Source organism: Epinephelus moara, chromosome 6 (assembly GCF_006386435.1).
Source record: "Epinephelus moara isolate mb chromosome 6, YSFRI_EMoa_1.0, whole genome shotgun sequence".
Taxonomy (NCBI): Eukaryota; Metazoa; Chordata; class Actinopteri; order Perciformes; family Serranidae; genus Epinephelus; species Epinephelus moara.
In genome coordinates this window covers 39,501,315-39,521,115 of record NC_065511.1, presented here as the reverse complement: position 1 = coordinate 39,521,115, position 19,801 = coordinate 39,501,315, and the positions used below count along the sequence as shown (strand labels likewise).

The window sequence follows — 19,801 nt, the reverse complement described above, 5'->3', positions numbered from 1 at the left end:
TGTACCTCTGAGCCACAGTTGCTTGCAAATGCGAACACTCCAAGAGAACTCAGACCCCTCTGAAGCGAACCGAACTCAGGTCAGTTCATTTTAAGTCTGTGGTGCTGTTCGCTTAACCTGTGCCTTGTGAACACGAAGCGCTCCAGGTTTGCTTTTGCTCTATGCCGTTGTTTAGCCCTCTAGATCATATGCTGTCGTCGGCCTGTGACACTTGCAAGGATGCAGGACGAGGAGTAGTTTGGTCCACAGAAGATACTGTAGAATGTAGAATACTTCCACAACACAACAGTCTACAGCACAGAAACCCAGAGGTTTTCCTTCAACTATGGGTTCATCTGAAATTGAGGGGCTTCATAACCGCACTGCAGTGCAGCATCAAAGTAAAAACAAAACTATGTCATTATATAGGCTGTAGTGTGAACAGAAAAGGCCCGTTTCCACTGAAGAAGTTCCTGGTACTATTTGGGGGGCAGGAACTTTACAGGAACGTCTCCTCGCTCTGCCCTCTCAACCGCCGTGTCTCCACTGAGAGGGCGGAGTAGGAGGAAGGTTCCTGTAAAGTTACCGGGCTCTGGATGTGAACCAGGCTCTTCAAATGAACTGACTATGTGAACACAAAAGAACTGAGTCCCTTTTCTGTTGGTCCACTTTTTGGTGCACTTTAAGAGCACCGTTTAGACTGTTAAGAGGCCTGAAAAAGACCAAGTATAAAAACACCCTTAAACTGGCTAGATAGCAAATTGAGGATGGGTTAGTTCAGGCAGGACAGGACGTCAAGCTCAGCTCACATCCCAGCTACATCAGCTGATCTCAAACAGCCAATCAACTGATGGAGCAGCTGATTGATGGAAGATAGTCAGCTGATAGATCACGATTCCTTTCTATGCAACCAGTTGGCAGATCTCTTTCAGGGCGCCCTATTGAAATACTGAAATTTTGTTACATGTTTTTAGTGATCTCTGGTCTCCATAATGGCTTCTAAGGAAGACTTCCATAAAATCACAAGTAGCATTAAACATTAATAGTTCAGTATATTATTCAGGATGATGTTAACTTGCGTATGAAATGTGGTACAACTCCTTCAAACCACCAAGCTGATGACAGCTTTTTTAAATTCACCATCCATGAGCTAAACTCAGAGTTTACTCAACTGATTAATCAGCTTTTCTGGAGCTGAAAACTTAGTTTCCCAGACTCAGTTTGTTAGACTCCAGGAAACACAGTGGAGCTACTTTAACTCTTAACTTTATTGACCCCGAAGAGATAAACACAGAAAAGACGTAAACACACAAAACACAATAAAATACACGCTCATATACAACAAAGCTCATCAGAATATAAAACCTGGAGAGCAGTCAGCTATATTTTTTCTCAAACGGATCATCAATAGTTCAAACATCAATGACTTACAAAATAATGACGACTGATCATCAGCTACCTTTTAACAGTTTAAAGATCTGAAGAAAAGTCTTAACTCTTAACAGACCACTTTCTGTGGATAAGTATGTACAGTTTTTTTTTTATGACTTGACCTTTTAAAATAACACACCTGCTGCAGGTGCGGTTTCCTGTTTCTCTGTACACAAAACAAAAGCAACGATTTGATCTCATTTAATCAAGATCAAATCAGATCATCCAGAGACTGGGATTTAGTTCAGTAAAACTACATCAGGAGGTGGAAGAGGCAGGGCTGCTATGATTGACGTGATGGGTGGGGTCATCCCTGTGCTCTCTCTCCAGTCTCAGGGTCAACGCCATCGTCCAGATCTGAAACAGGGAGAAGAAAAACAAAAAAAGAAATCAGAATTTTCCCCTCTGTTTAAAAAAGAAATCTGTCCATGCGTGTCATGTGGTGGAAGTTTGACATAAGTTACAAGTTAAAGTTTGGAAAAATCTGCACCTTGAAGGCCTTCTCAGTTTATCAGTATGTAGCTGTAGCCCCGCTGTTTATCAGCACATAGTCATAGCCCCACTGTTTATCAGCACATAGTCATAGCCCCGCTGTTTATCAGCACATAGTCATAGCCCCACTGTTTATCAGCGCAGTCATAGCACAGTTGTTTATTGGCACATGGTCATAGCCACGCTTTTTCTTTACATAGTTGTAGCCCCGTTATTTCTCAGTACATAGTCATAGCCTGCTGTTTATCGGCATATAATCGTAACCATGCTTTCTCAGTACATAGTCATAGCCCCCGGTGTTTATCACTACGTAGTCATAGCCCTGCTGTTTATCAGCACATAGTTGTAGCCCTGTTGTTTATCTGTACATAGTCTTAACCCTGCCATGTAGTAGTCGTGTAGTCATAGCCATGCTTCCTCAGCACGTTGCTGTAGTCCCAGTGTTTATCAACAAGTAGCCTTGAGTTTATCAGTACCTAGTCCTAGCCCCACTGTTAATCTGTACATTGTTGTAACCCTGATGTCTATCTGCACAGAATCCTAGCCCCATTGTTTATCTGTACATAGTCTTAGCCCTGATCTTTATTAGCCATTGCCCGCTGTTCGTCAGCATGTGGTTATAGGCCTGCTGTTAATCAGCAAGTAGTTGTAGCCCTGCTGCTTATCTGCACCTAGTGGTAGCCATATTTTTACATTGCGTAGTCTTAGCCTAATGTTTGTCATCATGTTGTTGTAGCCCTGCTGCTTATCTGCACCTAGTGGTAGCCATGTTTTTACATTGCGTAGTCTTAGCCCAATGTTTATCATCATGTTGTTGTAGCCCTGCTGCTTATAGGCATATACTCTTAGCCCCGCTGTTTATCGGTATGTAGCCTACTGTCTGTATGTAGGTAGTTGTAGCCCCGATGTTTACTGTCACAAAGTGATAGTAACGTTCTTTATCAGAGCATAGCAGTAGCTCCGCTGTTTATATGTACGTAGTTATTGACCCGCTTTTTTTATCAGTGCATAGTTGTAATCCTGCTGTTTGTCTGTATGTAGTGGCAGCCCCGCTGTTTCTCAGAATATTGTTGTAGCCCTGCTGTGTATTAGGCGTAGTCTGCTGTTCGCCAGCATGACGTCGTAGCACAGCTTTTTCTTAGCATGTAGTCAAAGCCCTGCTGTTTTCAGCATGTAGTCGTAGCCCTACTGTTTATGTAGTCGTGGCTTCACTGTTTGTCAGTATGTAGTAATAACCCCATGTTTGTCAGTGTGTAGTTATAGCCCCGCTGTTCATGTAGTTATAGCTTCGCTATTTGTCAGTACATAGTTGTAACAATACTGTGTATGTAGTCATAGCCCCACAGTTTATGTAGCGGTAACCTCGCGGTTTGTCAGTACATGATCAAAGCCCCATGTTTGTTAGTACGTAGTTGTGGCCCAGCTTTTTCTCTGCATGTAGTCGAAACACCGCTGTGTTCAGCATGTAGTCGTAGCCCCACTGTTTATGTAGTTGTAGCCTCGCTGTTTGTCAGTATGTAGTGGTAGCCCCACTGTTTATGTAGTTGTAGCCTCGCTGTTTGTCGGTACGTAGTCGTAGCCCTACTTTTATGTAGTCGTAGCCTTGCTGCTTGTCAGTTCGTAGTCGTAGCCCCACTTTTATGTAGTCGTAGCCTCGCTGCTTGTCAGTACGTAGTCTTAGCTCCACTGTTTGTGTAGTTGTGGCCTCACGGTTTGTCAGTATGTAGTGGTAGGCCCACTGTTTATGTAGTCGTAGCTTCGCTGTTTGTCAGTACGTAGTCGTAGCCCCACTGTTTATGTAGACGTAGCCTCGCTGTTTGTCAGTACGTAGTCGTAGCCCTACTTTTATGTAGTCGTAGCCTTGCTGCTTGTCAGTACGTAGTCGTAGCCCCACTTTTATGTAGTCGTAGCCTCGCTGCTTGTCAGTACGTAGTCTTAGCTCCACTGTTTGTGTAGTTGTGGCCTCACGGTTTGTCAGTATGTAGTTGTAACTCTGCTGTTTGTCAGTACGTAGTCATAGCCCAACTGTTTATGAAGTCGTAGCCTTACAGATATTAGTAGAATATGAGATAAATAAAAATTTAAGAATAAATGTTCTTGTTGTTGTTTTCTTCTTACAGTTCATCAGAACGTCTCAATTCCTGCAGCTTTAAACAAGTTAAAATACGACAGGCTGCAGGACGGACACTGAAAAGATGAATCTGTCTGACTGTCTCACCCATGTAGTCCTCAACTATATTCTCTGGGTTCTGCTGGTCCTGGTGGTTCTGCTGGTGTTGCTGGTTCTGTTGGTGCTGTTGGTTCTGCTGGTTCTGCTGGTTCTCGTCCTCCATGTGAACATCTGCACGTCAGACGGTAGAATCATCAGAACAATAAACAGTTTGGTTCAGACTCTAAACTGTACTGGGTTTACTGGACACTTACCTGCGGCTGCCTCTGGTTGGTAGGGAGAGCACCTGTAGGGAGGGGGGAGGGGCTGTGAGTAGACTGTGCTGATTGGCTGGTTACTGGTGGGCGGGTCAATGTTGTTCCAGTAGGAGCCAATGGGAGAGGAGTTTGCTGTTGACACATCTGTTCAAGAGGAAACAGGAAGTGATGAAAGATCAGAGGTCATGGATGTATTGATAGACTGATGGATGTATTGATGGATATAGGGATCTATTGACGGATGTATCAATTGATGTACTGATAAATATATTGAGGGATGTGCTGATAGATTCACACATGTATTGATAGATGTATTCATGAATGTATTGATATATTGACGGATGTATTGCTGGATGTATTGACAGACCTATTGATGGGTGTATCTATGGATCTGTTGATAAATGTATTGACCGATGTATCAATAGATTTATTGATGGATGTATTGATAGTTGTATCAATGGATCTATTGATAGGTGTATTGATGGATGTCTTAATAAATTGACAGATGTATCGAAGGATGTATTGATGGTTGTATTGATAGACTGACAAATGTATAGATCTATTGATAGATGTCTTCATGATATATTGATAGATGTATCAATGCATCTATTGATGGATGTATTGATCATTGTTTAGATAGACTGACAGATGCATACATCTATTCACTGATGTATTGATAGATGTATTAATGGATGCATTGATAGATGTACTGACAGATCTATTGATAGATGTATTGATGGATGTATTGACAGATCTATTGATGGATGTATCAATGGATCTATTGATAGATGTATTGATGGTTGTGATGATGGACTGACAAACATGCGTCTACTTATAGATGTATTAATGGATGTATTGACAGATGTACTGACAGATCTATTGATAGATGTATCAATGGATCTATTGATAGATGTATCAATGGATCTATGGATAGATGTATCAATGGATCTATGGATGGATGTATTGATGGATCTATGGATGGATGTATTGATGGTTGTATGGATAGACTGACAGATCTATAGATCTACTGATAGATGTGTTCATGGATGTATTGATGGATGTTTTGTTGAAAGTCACCACAGATACGACCACATTATTTTGACCATTTGTGAAAGTATGAATATTGTGTGAGAGTGTGTGGGTGTGTGTTTCTGTGTGTGGTGTATTTGGCCTCCTGCAAGACTCTTCTGCAAATATGAGCGACTGCTGAAGAGCTGCAGTGATGACTGTGAACCTGGCTTGTTGGCTGGAATTTGAAATGCGTGCAGGAGGCTGATCAGAGTTGTATCGCTAACGTTAAGTCTAAATAGACTGCATATGTGTGTGCATGCTCCGTACAAGCATTCAGAAACAGCAACATAAAAGGTTTAGGTTTTATTGTGTTTTGAAGTAACTGTATTGTCCCTTTACTCTGTGAACTCAGACTGTAAACCTGCTGAGCTTTATTGTGTGCAGGTAAACCCCTCAGTGCATGCTGGGAAACACTGCAGTCCCTTATAATGGTTTCAGAATAAATTTCCTGTAGTAAAAACTTTGAGCAATGAAAAGAATTAAGAGTTATGAAAGGACAACTAATATATAAAACACTTACACAAAAATATAAATATGTAGAAAATAATATGAGTATCTAAACGATCTGCACTGATGGAAATAATTAAACACCAGTTAGCTGTTAAATGCTCGTGTTTGTCTGTTTAATAGATTCTGAATCATTTTAAATGTTGAATAAAGACAACATGGAGCTGTGAAACAAACCTCAACCTGAACATAACTTGTTTCTCTGCTGAGTTTCAAGAAGCTCCAGTTCTGAATCAGTTTACACGTTTAATAATGTGAACCTGAACGGGTTATTACAGTTTAATTAAACTTCATTGAAAGATGAATAAACTGACCGTATGTTTTTCTGCGGAGCTTCCTGAACGGACAGTTTTCTCTGAGGCGGAACAGACAGGACTTCCTCCTCACAGACAGAGACTCCATGGAGACAACACTCCAGTTTCACGTTAAAACTCGGTCCAGACGCGACCACTCTGAATAAAACAAACTGTTTCCTTCAGTTCAGCAGCTCCTTCAGTTTGTGGACACGTCGGTCCGCACAAACATCCTCAAACACCGAGTGTGTGACAGCAGAGTCGACCTGAACACGACTGTAACACACCTGAGCCTTCAAAGTAAAAGCCCACAACAGGCTTCTCTCCAAACTTCCTCTCTGCATGTTCCTCTTTAGTGACAGTTAATAGTTTTACAACTGAGCTCAGATCAGTTTCTGCAGTTTCTCTTCACTAATTTTAACTGCAGTTAATGTTCTGTTTAAATGCCACTTAGATACAATTTGCCTCAGTGATTATTTTAGTTATTCAAACAGTATTTTCACAACACAAATTAAGTTACACACTGATAAGAACTTAAGTTTAAATGCTGCTAATTATTATTATTATTAGTAGTAGTAGTAGTAGTAGTAGTAGTAGTAGTAGTATGAAACCTGCTTATTTTCTCACCTGTATGAACTTCCTGTCCATGTCGTTCATCAGACTCTTCAGTCCAGCAGATGATAATGACTGATTGACAGGTCAAAATATCTGCTGTGAACAAAACACTGAGCTTCTCTGAAGGTTGAAGGTAAAACTCACCTGTCAGGTATGTGTTAGATCTGTTCATAATAATACACTTTATTTATGTAGCACCTGTCATATGAGAAATGCAGCACAAAGTAGACATAAAACAGATAAACCAGGCAATTCATTACAAAAGGACATTTAAAACAGTTTAAAACATGGATGAACTTGTAAAACTATAAATCATAAAGTCAAGTAAGATTTTTAAATAGTTGCAGCTGCGTGAAGCGTGAAAAGAAAGTGTTTCAGACCTGTAGGAGGAAAGTCAGAGCTAGTTAAAGGCTAAAATGAGCAGATATGTTTTTTAGTTTTATTTCAATAATATTTAACGAACTAGCTTCTCTGATATCATGTTCATGTAATTGCTGATTTATTAAAATCAAGAGGAAGAGCACATTAAAGTGTAAGGAAATCAACTTGAATCAACATCCTACTGATAATAAACACTGATTAACATGCTGTAAATATTCAGGAATTTGTCTTGATTTGGTTCATAACAATAAACAAAAATCAAGACATAAAATACAAATAAAATATAACAGAAATGTGACAAAATATTTATTAAAATATGGAAAAATCTATTAAAGTGGAGGAGCTTGTATACATGACTAATATAATAGTAATAATAGTATGAGTCAATAATACATGGGATGAGGTGATTTTAAGATTCATATACGGGAAGTTTCTTCAGTAGCATCACATTCTTAAACGTGTACACTTGGTGCTTTTATCTTGAAGTCAGATCACCAGTACTTCCTGTGTGCAGGTATTGTTGATGTTTGGTGTCAACTATCAGTCTGACCAGTTCAACAGGAAAACACCAACAGCAGCTTCATGTGACTGAATAACAGACTGATCAGTAACCATCAGTCTAGCACAGTGTATCAATGTATACATCATATTCTAAAGGTTTCACAGACTTGTGTTTAATCATGATTAATCTGTTATTAATTCTAATTAAAGGTGGAGCTGGATTTCAAGCTTTTATTGTGAAGTACGTAACTTAGTGTAAATTATACAAACAGGAAAAAACAAGTTTGTTTGTTTTGACCATCAAATTTTAATGATCATAAGATGATTTCTCAAAATAAAATGTTGAAAACTGGACCAACAGAAACAGACTGAACAGGAAGTAAACAGGAATAAACAGGAAGTAGTCCGACAGCTAAATACTTCCACAAACTACCTCAAATCGGAAAAAAATAGCTGTTTCCACTGAAAATACTAACGACAAAAACATCAGCTGTAGTGGGCGGGGTTATACCATAAAAGTCTTTCAACAGTTCAAAAGAATTAAACTTTATAAACACATAAACAATTTACTTTTTTTATTTAATTTTTTTTCCCAGTTTATAAAAAATTAAGTTTAAAAAAACAAAAAACAAAGTAGGTCAGAAACACTTCAGCCTGACAGGAAGTTACTGATTTCTGATCATCCCCAGAATCTCTGTCTGCCGGCAGGTGGAGTCGCCACCTCCTCAGGACGAGACAAGTGGCTGAAGACCGACCCTGACGCGTCCACTGTGAAGATGAAGTAGATGTTGGCGACCATCATGGCGAGACTCGGCAGGAAGGAGAGGCCGAAACCAAAACCACGAATGCTGCTGCTGAAAGCTGCGGCCACCCAGTAAACCAGCCTGGAGACACAAAACAAACGCACCTTTAATTTAAAGCGCCTGATTAATCTGAGACACAGTTAAACGTTCTTCATAAACAGCTAGTAGATCCTTTAGAACGTCACATTAATCGGAAAGAACACAGTTAAATGTTCTGAGTAAACACTACGCAGATCCCTTAGAACGTTCCACCATAAGCTGAAATTGTTAATTTAGCGCTTCATGGTAACAGTCTGTGGATCCTTTAGATCGTTCCATATTCATCCAAAACACTACAATTAAATGTTCTGCATAACCAGTCTGTAGATGCTTTAGAACGTCCCAAATCATTCTGGAAGAACTATAGCTCATTAACTTTTTGTCTAAACATCCTGTAGAACTTTAAGAGCTTTCCACTTTAATCTGAAACACCACAGTGTATTAAACGTTCTGTGTAAACAGTCTTTAGATCCTACATTTTTCTGAAACACCAGTCGATTAATGTTCTGTCTTAACAGCTTGGAGATCCTTAAGAACTTCCCACCTAAAGCTGAAATGCCAAAGGTAATTAAGTGTTCTGCGTAAACAATATTTAGGTCTCTTAGAACATTCCACAATTATCTGAAACCCTTAATTTAACGTTCCGTAATAAGTCTGTGGATGCTTTAGAACGTCCCACATTCATTTGACACTCAGTAAAATGTTTTGTGTAAACTGCTCCGAGATCTTTTAGAACATTCCACATAAATCTCAAACACCACAGTTAAACATTCCATGCAAACAGTCTGTAGATCCTTTAGAACGTCCACATTCGTCCACAGTTAAACATTTTGCGTAAACAGTCAGTAGATTGTTCGGAACGTTCCACATTAATCTAAAAACACCATAGTTAAATGTTCTGCGTAAACAGTATCCACGTTCCACAATTATCTGAAACACTTCATTTATCGTTTCATGGTATTAGTCTGTAGATCTTTTGGAACGTTCCACATTCATCCAAAACGGTCAAAACGTTCTGCGTAAACAGTCTGTAGATCTCTTGGAACGTTCCACCATTATCTGAAATGTAGGAAACGAACAGTTCTGTGTAAACCGTCTATAGATGTATATATAGATTCTGCATGTTTTCTTTAAATCTCACCGTCCTAAGGCGAAGACGATGGTCAGCAGAGGGATGAGCTTCAGGTGCTCTTGGCTCAGGTACATCGCCATGACGACCAGCTGCAGGAAGTAGATCAGGAACAGGGAAACGGAGTCGGAGATGAAGCGCTGGTGGACGGTGACTTCATGAAGCTCCTCCTCCTTCACCTCCTCATCAAACAGAGGGCGAATCGCACCTGACCTGAGCCGACTGATGCCCAGAACCAACCAACCTGAGACACAGACAGGTGAGACAGACAGGTGAGACATCGTGGCACTGACAGTTAAGAGCTGCTGGGTCTCTTCTTCTTCTCTGGTGTCGCACTCACCGAGGATGATGGGGATGGCAGCGAACACGGAGCAGCGCAGCGTGTAGACGAGTCTGAGGGGGGCGCTGTCCAGCAAGGGGGCATCAAACGGCAGGAAGACAAACCCCCCCCACACCAGGAGGGGGAAGAAGAAGGCTGCTGTCATCAGGGACACGCCCACCTTCAGGACGTCCCTGTGGGGACAGGCCCTTCCACCTGAGAGACAGACAGGTTTAAACCCCACTCATCTGAGAGACAGACAGGTAAGAGCCCCGCCCATCTGAGACAAAGACAGGTTAAAGTCCCACCCACCCAGGAGAGAGACAGGTTTAAACCCCGCCCCCTGACAGAGAGACAGATGAGAGCTACAACAGGTATATTTACATTTGGCAGGAGGTTTGTCCTCGGTCCACTCGTACTGGTAGCCATGTTGGTTGTAGTCCTGTGGGACTCGGGAACTCAGGAAGGGGCTCTTCTCCGACTCCATTTCCCAGAATGCCTCACTCTCTCTGGGTGATGAGGGGGCATGGAGGACGGTCACTGCAGGATTAAACACCTGTGCTGCTTTCTCCGGCATGTGGTTCTCTGTGGGCTCCTCCTCCAGGTGTGTCATTGGCTCCGCCCCTTCCTCTCTGCTCTCTGCCCCCCTCCTCTTCCCCTCTGCTATCAGCTCTCTCTCACTCTCTGTCCAGCTCGCCGCCTCTCGTACAGAATTATCCGACCTCACACTCATCCTGTCTCCTTTACTTGTCTGTCCAGCTGTCTGGCCCCCTGTCTGTCTGTCTCCAGGCCACTGCAGGGTGCTGGGCTCCATCATGGCGGACCTCACCGCCTCCTCCTCTTCCTCCTCTTCCTCAGTTTGTTTATTCTTCATCCCCCCACTGTCCTCCATCTTGGTTCTTTCTGTCGGGCTCTGGGCATCCTCAGGCCGATCATCTGTCAGCAGAGACATCTGTCTGTCTGTCAAAGAGAACAGCGGACAATTACATAATGTATATATATTACATAACGTGTGTGTATATATATATATACATACATACACACACACATATATATATATATATATATATATATATATATATATATATATATATATAAAAATATAAAAAATAGTTACATATATAAATATGTTGTAGTTACATATATATATATATATATATATATATATATATATATATATATAAAAGTTAAATAACATAAATATTATAGTAACATATTGTATATATAAAAGTTCGATAACGTACATATTGTAGTAACAAACTGTATATATAGAGGTTACATGTCTTAAATATTGTAATGACACAAAGTATATAAAAGTTAGATAACGTAAATATTATAGTGACACACAGTATATATAAAAGTTACATGACGTAAATATTGTAGTGACACAAAGTATATAAAAGTTAGATAACGTAAATATTATAGTGACATACCGTAAAAGTTACATAACATAAATACTGTAGTGACACACAGTATATATAAAAGTTACATGACGTAAATATTGTAGTGACACAAAGTATATAAAAGTTAGATAACGTAAATATTATGGTGACATACCGTATATATAAAAGCTACATAATGTAATTATTATAGTAGCATACCATATAAATGTAACATACCATAGATATAAGTAACATAATGTATAAATAAGTTACAAACTGTATATTGTAGTTACATAACATATAATGTAGCTACATGCTGTACATGAGACAGCGCTGACCACTTTCAAATCCAAGCTAAAGACCTTCCTGTTTCATTGCTTTCCTTAATTTACCTTTAAACCAAATTTATTTCTTTTTGGTCTTTATCCTGTGTGCCTTTATTTGTTCGGTTTTTTTCATTTGTTTTACCCTGTGTGTGTGTTTGCCTGCTTGCTTTATTGTTTCTCTCATTTGTTTCCTGTGCTTTTACTGGTCTTCTTGAAATCACTCTGGGTTACCTCTGGTTATACAATGTGCTACAGAAATTTATTTGTCTTTCCTTGTAGACGGTTACGTAATGTATGTTATAGATAAACACAGTATATAGTAGTCTATGTACATACCTACACATTGTGATATGAATATATACTGTAGTAATATCACACTTTCCTCCTTTCTGGTCTACAGCAGTGTATTATTTATCTTTATTGATCTTTATTGAACTCTCATTGCCGATCAGACACTAAACTGTATTTATGATCTATAAATGTAATCTCTGTACCTGCAGCAGGTAAGCCTAGCTCCGCCCACTGTGAGGACTTCAGTTTCATTCCAACATGGCGGCCGTGACGCGTTTCAGATTTAATATTAGAATAAAAATAAATTCGAGTTGGCTTTGGTCTCTGATCGAGTTTTACGTCATCATCTATCGATCATGCCACTGTTGACAGTTTGTTTGGTGCCGATGACAAAGGGCCGATCAGTTCGCAGAGGCAGAGCAGGAGCAGCTCCGTGCTAACATGCTAACATGCTATCACAGCTGGACACGGACTAATTAAATAAACTGAGGTTGAACTCAGAGATCAAACTGAGATTAAAGATTTACCGTGATAGTGTGATCGTGTTCTTCTTCTTCTTCTTTTTCCTCTCTTCTTCCTCTTCCTCCTCTTCCTCTGTTGTTGTTGTGAAATGCTCCGGAAGTGGAGCTCAGGTGTGGTAGCGTCAGGTGAGTTAAAGGGAAAGTTCTCTTAAAGGAAAAGAGGCGGCGGATAAATATTAACTCCAGAACAGATACTAATAGTCGAAAATTGCTGGTTTATGATGCTTTTTATTTTCATCCCCTGTAAGTCTGGACTTAGCTGCAAGACATAACTATACTGAACTTTAAAACTTGACTCACTCTTCACATGTTTAAAATCAGTTTTTACAGAACAGTGCTGTTGCTTTTATCTGTCCCCGTACTTTAATATGAAATTATATTTATTTTGCTGCCCATGGATCTCTGGCTGAGGAGATATAATGTAGCCTATCTGAATATGACCTTTCTGGTTAAATAAAGGATAAATTAATTTAAGAAAACTCACTGCTAAAAGTACTGAAGTATAATCAGTTAAATGAACACAGGGTATGAAAGGAAAAGTACTTGAAGGAATATTTCACCTGCAAAAGACCATTTCTATATATATGTTATTATCATTTAAATGATCATTTTTCCATTGAATTTGTGAAGAAAATTTTATGGAGAATCATAAAAAAGGGATGATTTTTCATGAACGGAAGGAACAACACCAAAATTATATCAAAACATCCTTTTACAAACTGAGACACAACTCCTGAAGTGAAATCCAAGTCTTTATCCAGTTTTATGTGCTCAGTACTTCACAAACACATTCATTTTCTTGATTACGACCAAAAAAAATCTCATAATCATGAAAAGATTTTATTTTGAAATTATGAGGGTTTTTTTATAGTAAGAAGATTATTTTCTTGTAAATATAAGATATTTTCTCATGCTTACAAGATCTCTTTTTTATTTTTCTTATAATTACAAGATCTTGTTTATTTAATGAGTTTTATATTTGTTATGGGATCTTTTCTCAAAGTTATGAGAGTTTTCTTATAATTACAAAAATATTTTCCCATACTTATGACATTATTTCCTGGAGTCACTAGATCTTTCTTCATAATAATGAGAAATTGTTCTCGTTCAAACATCTTTTCCTATAATTATGAGATTTTTTTCTCATTGCAAGGTATTTTCTCCTAATTTCAAGATTTTTTCCTCATAATTACAAGATTTTTTTATTAGTTTCGTATTTATTATGAGATCTTTTCCCCAAATTATGAGATTTTCTCTTTTAATTGCTCATCAGATCATTTGTTATAATTACAAGATCTTTTCTCATAATGATGAGAGATTTTTCTTGTTACAAGATATTTTCTTGTAATTATTTGATTTTTTTTCTCCTTGCAAGATCTTTTCTCATCATGACAAGTTTTTCTTATAATTACAAGATTTATTTCCCATAATTAAACGATTTTTTATGAGTTTTGTATTTGTTATGAGATCTTTTCCCTGAGTTTTTTCTTATAATTACAAATCTTGTCCCATAATTATGAGATTATTTTTCTTGTAATTTTGAGATCTGTTCTTGTTGCAAGATCTTTTCTCATAATTCTGAGATTTTTTTCTTCTTGTAATTACGAGATATGGTGTCTGTTTTTCTCCTTTTTCTTTTCCTGTATTATTATCTATCTCATGAAAATGTGTCTTTTGCTTCTTCCAAGTACAGGAAAAATGACACAACACACCATTAAACACATACAAATATACAGTCTACAAAACACAATCGTGCAAATGGTAGCAGCAAACAAGTTATGTAAATAATAAAAGAGAGCACATCTTGTAAAATACAAAGTGTTTCCTGCTGCAGTCACTCTGTGTTTAATACCTGTGTGGTATAGGTCATAAAATAATGATGATGATGATGATAATGAAAATAATAATGATAATAAATTGTATTAATATAGCACCTTTCATGCAAGAAATGCAGCACTAAATGCTTCACAATAAGGGCAGTATAAGCGAAGTTTCCACAGAAATGTATGTTTATAAGCTTCCTGTGTTCAGATGACATCAGACTGTGCTGCAGGTGTAGTTCACAGTGCTGCCAGCAGGTGGAGGTGTCTTGTTAGTGTCAGGGTTTGTGTGTGTGTGTGTGTGTGTGTGTGTGTGTGTAAGGTGGTGTCAGCTGGTGGTTTCCTCCCTGATCAGCGGGATGACATCACTTCCTCCTGACCGTGTGTTATCTGTTGGAGTTGTCATAGTAACAATGGTATCAGGCAGTACTGTTGGAGCCGGTTGTCATGGTAACTGTGGTATCAGGCAGTATCAGGAGGCAGCTGTGAATAGATGTTTCATTCAGAGGCTGTAGCAGCACACAGTGTTACTGTTGTAAACTCAATTACACCAGTGAACTGTAATAAAACACAAGTGTAACAAATGTATTTATATGAGCACAGGATTTTTGGACCATTTCAATAACGTGACATGAAAAATAATTTATTTATTTTAACACATCAGGTACAGTGAGCACTTTTACAACAACACAACCCCAAAGCATCATGCAGCATTATTTAAAATCTCAACTAAGCCGGGCTGCATTTTTCTGCACGGCATTTATTAATTTTAACAGTGCAAAGTTACACATGTGGGAGATTTATTGTAACAGACTGGACAGGATTCACCTTTACGCCTGTACTGTTTGTACTGTAATTTGTTCATTACAACACAGGAAAGACAAAAACTGCTCTACAGCTACACACACAGCACAAAGGAGGAAATTACAAAATTAGAAATGTAAACAGGAAACTTATAGAGGCTGGATATAGAAGCTATTTCAGAGAACTGGTTGATTATAGTTTTTTTTTTTTATAATTTTGAATTGACATCATTGACACATCCTCCTGAGACCCTGTGTCCTCATATGAGGTCATCACATTTTGGGTTTACTTTTTTTTTTTTTTTAAAGATATTTTTTTGGGGCATTTTAAGCCTTTAATTTATAGGACAGATGAGTGTGAAAGGGGGAGAGAGAGAGGGGATGACATGCAGCAAAGGGCCACAGGCTGGAGTTGAACCCTGGCCGCTGCGGCAACAGCCTTGTACATGGGGCACCTGCTCTACCACTAAGCCACCGACGCCTGTTGTAAAGGTTGTTCCCTAAAACCTGTTGTCCTACTTTGTGGACAATTTTTTTGTCCCATCTAGTGGTAATAAGAGCACAGTACACTAATCCATGTAAAAACAAGATGGCAGCCATCTTTGCCAAGTCAGTCTGCAGCAGTTCCTGACACGAAAGTGGACAAGGTCCAAAACCTGATCACATTTTATGATTGAACTGCAACAGAATAAACACAATAAAGTTCATTTCATGAGCCATTTTTCCTCGATAAGGTCTTATAAAAAAGGGTCCATCATCTCCTCAGTGATTTTCACAAAGCCCATCCCACTGATTTTTTATTTTATTTATTTTTTAATTTTATATACTTTATTAATCCCCCTGAGGGGAAATTCAATTTTTTCACTCTTGCTGTCAATTACACACAAGTCCAAAAGACACATGTGCACAAACAGGACCTATACATGCACTAAGTGGAGAGATGTCAGAGTGAGGGGTCTGCCTTGGTCAGGCGCCCCAAGCGGTTGGGGGGTTCGGTGCCTTGCTCAAGGGCACCTTGGCAGTGAACTGGCACCTCTCCAGCCACCAGTCCACGCTCCATATTTGGTCCGGACGGGGACTCGAGCAGAAGTCCAGTCTTCCTTATTAAAACAATTTGATTTGTGTGATTTCCAATCATCATAATGATATGTTTAACTAACATTATATCTAGAGCAATAATGTGGTGTGTGAGCTTCGACTGTATATTTTCTATCCTTGTGCCTCAGAGACAGACTGATGGACACAGAGGTATTTTCACATCCAGGATAGAAGACAGACTTAATATTACCTTGTCCCAAAAATATTTCACTGGAGGGCAATGCCACAACAGAACTGGCTGATCATAGGTTAATGTAATGCTTCACATCCGTCCATCCATCTTCTAACCGCTTCATCCTCTTGGGGGTCGTAGGAGGGGCTGGAGTCTATCCCAGCTGACACAGGGCGAGAGGCAGGGTTCACCCTGGACAGGTCACCAGACTATCGCAGGGCTGACACATAGAGACAGACAACCATTCACACTCACATTCACACCTACGGACAATTTAGAGTCACCAATTAACCTGCATGTCTTTGGACTGTGGGAGGAAGCTGGAGCACCTGGAGGAAACCCACGCTGACACGGAGAGAACATGCAAACTCTGCACAGAAGGACCCCACCCTGGGATCGTCCCGGTAACCCTGTTGTTGTGAGGCGACAGTGCACATATTCCCCTTTATTAGTGAAAGTCAAGAATCACCTGAAAGGAATTCATTAACTCAGGACACATTTACAAATAAAAAAGGTCAAATAGAAATGTTTAGAGAATGTGTCTAATGGATGATGATGACTGGTTCAGCCATTGTGCACTGAATAACTAGATGCAATGCACCAATTAACAAATGTTTTGGGGGGTATGACTATTAAACAGAGAACAGGTGTGATGCATTTTGATTAATAATTGATAATGTAGGAAACATAATGATTTGCATAAATGTGACAAAGTATTTTCAATTTATATATATTTATTAGACACATTTTATATTTATTTTAAAGAACAATGAGAAACTGCTTTTATGATGTGCACAAGTGAACACACGATGTGAAGGTCAAACAAGTATTTTGATTTGACAAATGAACCAAAGTGACTGAGAAAAAAAAAGTCAGATATTAATTCATATTAATTATTCTTAATAATTGGTTTCTGAATATTAATAAATAAATGACTGAAATCTGAAATACTTTATTGACCTTTAATTATGATTTGTTACAGCTGCTCCGATGCAAAGAATAGAGAATTATAAGAAGTAAGAATAAGAGCATGAAATAAAAGTGTGTAAATATAAAGGAATAAATAAAATAAAATAGAAATGAAATGTGCATTAAAATAAATGAAATGTATGTAAAATATTGCACAGAATAGATAACAGATAAATCAATAATCCTGCAGGACAGTAGTAAACTGCTGCAGCAGGCTGTGAGTACTTGTATTCTATCAGGGTGACGTCACTCTGATCAGTTGATATCAGTTATTGATCACATTAACAGTTTTCCTTTGTGTTTCCGTTATGAAGCGGGAGGTCTGTTTCTTATGAACACCGGTATCCACTCGGGAGGGCGGGGTCAGTGCTCGGTGGTTCCACGTCACACAGCAGCGTGTTGTCCCCTCTGCTGCTGGAGGTGGGCGGGGTTAATCGAGCTAATATTCATCACTCACGTGACCTCACTCAGCTCTCTGATTGGATTCTGTGTACCACGTGGTCGGTTGACACGTTGTCATAGAGACCTGCTCCACCCACGTCGTACACGCCGCCGCCCCGGTGTCCAAATCAAGCGCTCCCTGGCAGATGCTGCTGGGCGGGGCTTGAGGTGCGTGCGGTGAGGGGATTGGCTGAGCGCGGCAGTAGCGGGCTGAGCTGTGATTGGTTAGAAGTAGAGAGCGGAGCTGTCAGTCAGAGAGACGCCCCGCCCCCCGGGCTCAGACTGCGGACTGCTCCAGGACCAGAACCCAACGCTTCGGATTCGTACTGATTAATTATAGATTGGCTTGTGATCAGCTGATCGATCAGCTGTGATCGGTTCGGTTAGTCGGAGGGGATGTCCCGGCTGCTGGAGAGCAGGAGACAGGACAGGATGAAGGAAATCAATCTGAAGGTGAGTTCACCGGAAAAAAAAGAGAAAGAAAAGGACTCACGGGCGCGTGCACACTCACTTTAGTGATCGATAATGATAGTTATTGATAATGTGGGAGTGATGGGAGAGTTTGGTGCTTATCGATCACACACAGAGAGCTCTGTCTCACTTTCTGTCTGTTCCGCTTTGTCCGCTCACAGCTGGAACACACAGACCCCGGTTTGTTCCGTTACAGGCTCCGACAGATGTTGGAGACATTATCGATACTTCTTATAGGTGATCGATCAGTGATCGGCGGTGTGATCAGGTGTGTGTTGAAGCAGTTTGTTTGGGAACAGATTGGTGAAGTTGGCGGAGACAGAAACGGGAAACACACTTTTTTTTCCAGTTCAGACAGAAACGGTTTAATGTGTCTATACAGAGGAGTGTGTGTGTTCGGTGTGTGTGTCCCGGTGTGTGTCGGTGTTCGGTGTGTGTGTACAGACTGACTTTCAGTGTGTTTTCGGTGTGTTTGAGTGTGTGTCCGTTAGCAAGCAGCAGCGTGGCCGCTTTGTCCTGCAGGAGGAAACGAGCGGAGCGGGGGGAGGGGAGCCTCTGTGTGTGTGTGTGTGTGTGTGTGTGTGTGTGTGCGTGTGTGCGTGTGTGTGTGTGTGGGTTTATACAGGAAGTGTCGGTCAGGAGTGAAGGTGGATGTTTGACCTTTGACCTGACTATAAAACAAACAAACTGTCATGTTTTCAGTTTGAAGCCTGAAAGAAGTGTTTTCGTTTCTTAAGAACCACACACACACACACACACACACACAATTAAAGTCATGTGTATCTGTCAGATACACACTCACAGATACACACTCACACACAGTTCAGTGTGTAGTAAAATGCAGTTGTGCTCCACACAGTGACCAATTAATAAAGCCTAGATTTGTACATGTTTTTGGGCGGCTGTGGCTCAGTAGTACAGTGGGTTTTCCACTCATCAGAAGATCAGCGGTTCGATTCCTGGCTCCTCCAGTCTGCATGCTGATACATGCTTGAGACACTGAACCCCAAATTGCTCTCGATCGGTGTGAGTGTGTTAAATCTGAGTAGCAGGTGGCACCAGTGTGTGAATGTGTGTGTGAATGGGTGAATGTGACTCGTAGTGTGAAAAGCACTTTGAGTTGTCAGAGGACTAGGAAGGCGCCACACAAGTGCAGGTCCATTCACCACTTACTAAAGGAGACAGTTAAACAGTGTATCACCGTTCTTTATTAAAGGTACAATCACTGGATAGGGGGACAGAACTGACCCATCGCTAAGTCCCACCCCTGGAGCCAGACTGGCCATCATGACGCAGCATCGGGCCGGCTCTGACCACAGCTGTGCTCCATTGACTCTAAAGCCCCGTTTCCACCAAACACTTTCAGTATGGTACCTTTGGAACCAACAGTAACCCTTCAGACATGGTACCTAGACCCTAGTGTTTCCACCACAAACAGTACTCTTAAATGTGGGCGGGGTTGTTGTCACTCACTGTATTTCCTCCTTTATCAGTCTGCACCTTGTTTATCGTCCACAGAA

General features: G+C 40.1%; 3 protein-coding genes across 5 annotated transcripts in view; 1 reads left to right on the top strand and 2 right to left on the bottom strand.

The window, feature by feature from the left end:
• Positions 1–1,210: 1,210 nt before the first annotated feature.
• On the bottom strand, positions 1,211–6,495 carry LOC126391800 (putative mediator of RNA polymerase II transcription subunit 8). The gene is made up of 4 exons (XM_050046740.1): positions 6,222–6,495; positions 4,327–4,473; positions 4,121–4,243; positions 1,211–1,767 (listed from the first exon to the last, which is right to left on the bottom strand). Exons 1-4 carry the CDS (start codon positions 6,307–6,309, stop codon positions 1,718–1,720), a joined length of 408 nt encoding a protein of 135 aa, XP_049902697.1. The 5' UTR covers positions 6,310–6,495; the 3' UTR covers positions 1,211–1,717.
• Positions 6,496–7,583: 1,088 nt separating this feature from the next.
• tmem79b (transmembrane protein 79b) lies at positions 7,584–12,627 on the bottom strand. Of its 2 annotated transcripts, none has more exons than XM_050046499.1 (5): positions 12,514–12,603; positions 10,372–10,943; positions 10,009–10,203; positions 9,681–9,912; positions 7,584–8,581 (listed from the first exon to the last, which is right to left on the bottom strand). In XM_050046499.1, the coding sequence occupies exons 2-5, from the start codon at positions 10,937–10,939 to the stop codon at positions 8,377–8,379; spliced, it is 1,200 nt and encodes a 399-aa protein (XP_049902456.1). In that variant the 5' UTR covers positions 10,940–10,943; positions 12,514–12,603; the 3' UTR covers positions 7,584–8,376. The 2 variants fall into 2 exon arrangements, with proteins under 2 accessions (XP_049902456.1, XP_049902455.1); XM_050046498.1 differs by having other exon boundaries at positions 7,587–8,581; positions 10,372–10,947; positions 12,514–12,627.
• A 5,441-nt stretch (positions 12,628–18,068) lies between these two features.
• Positions 18,069–19,801, top strand: part of arhgef2 (rho/rac guanine nucleotide exchange factor (GEF) 2) — a 33,699-nt gene continuing 31,966 nt past the window's right edge. For both annotated transcript variants that reach the window (XM_050046457.1, XM_050046456.1), the window contains exon 1: positions 18,069–18,263. In XM_050046457.1, the coding sequence (XP_049902414.1) occupies positions 18,207–18,263 (57 nt within the window). In that variant the 5' untranslated portion in view covers positions 18,069–18,206. The remainder of the gene's footprint in view (positions 18,264–19,801) is intronic.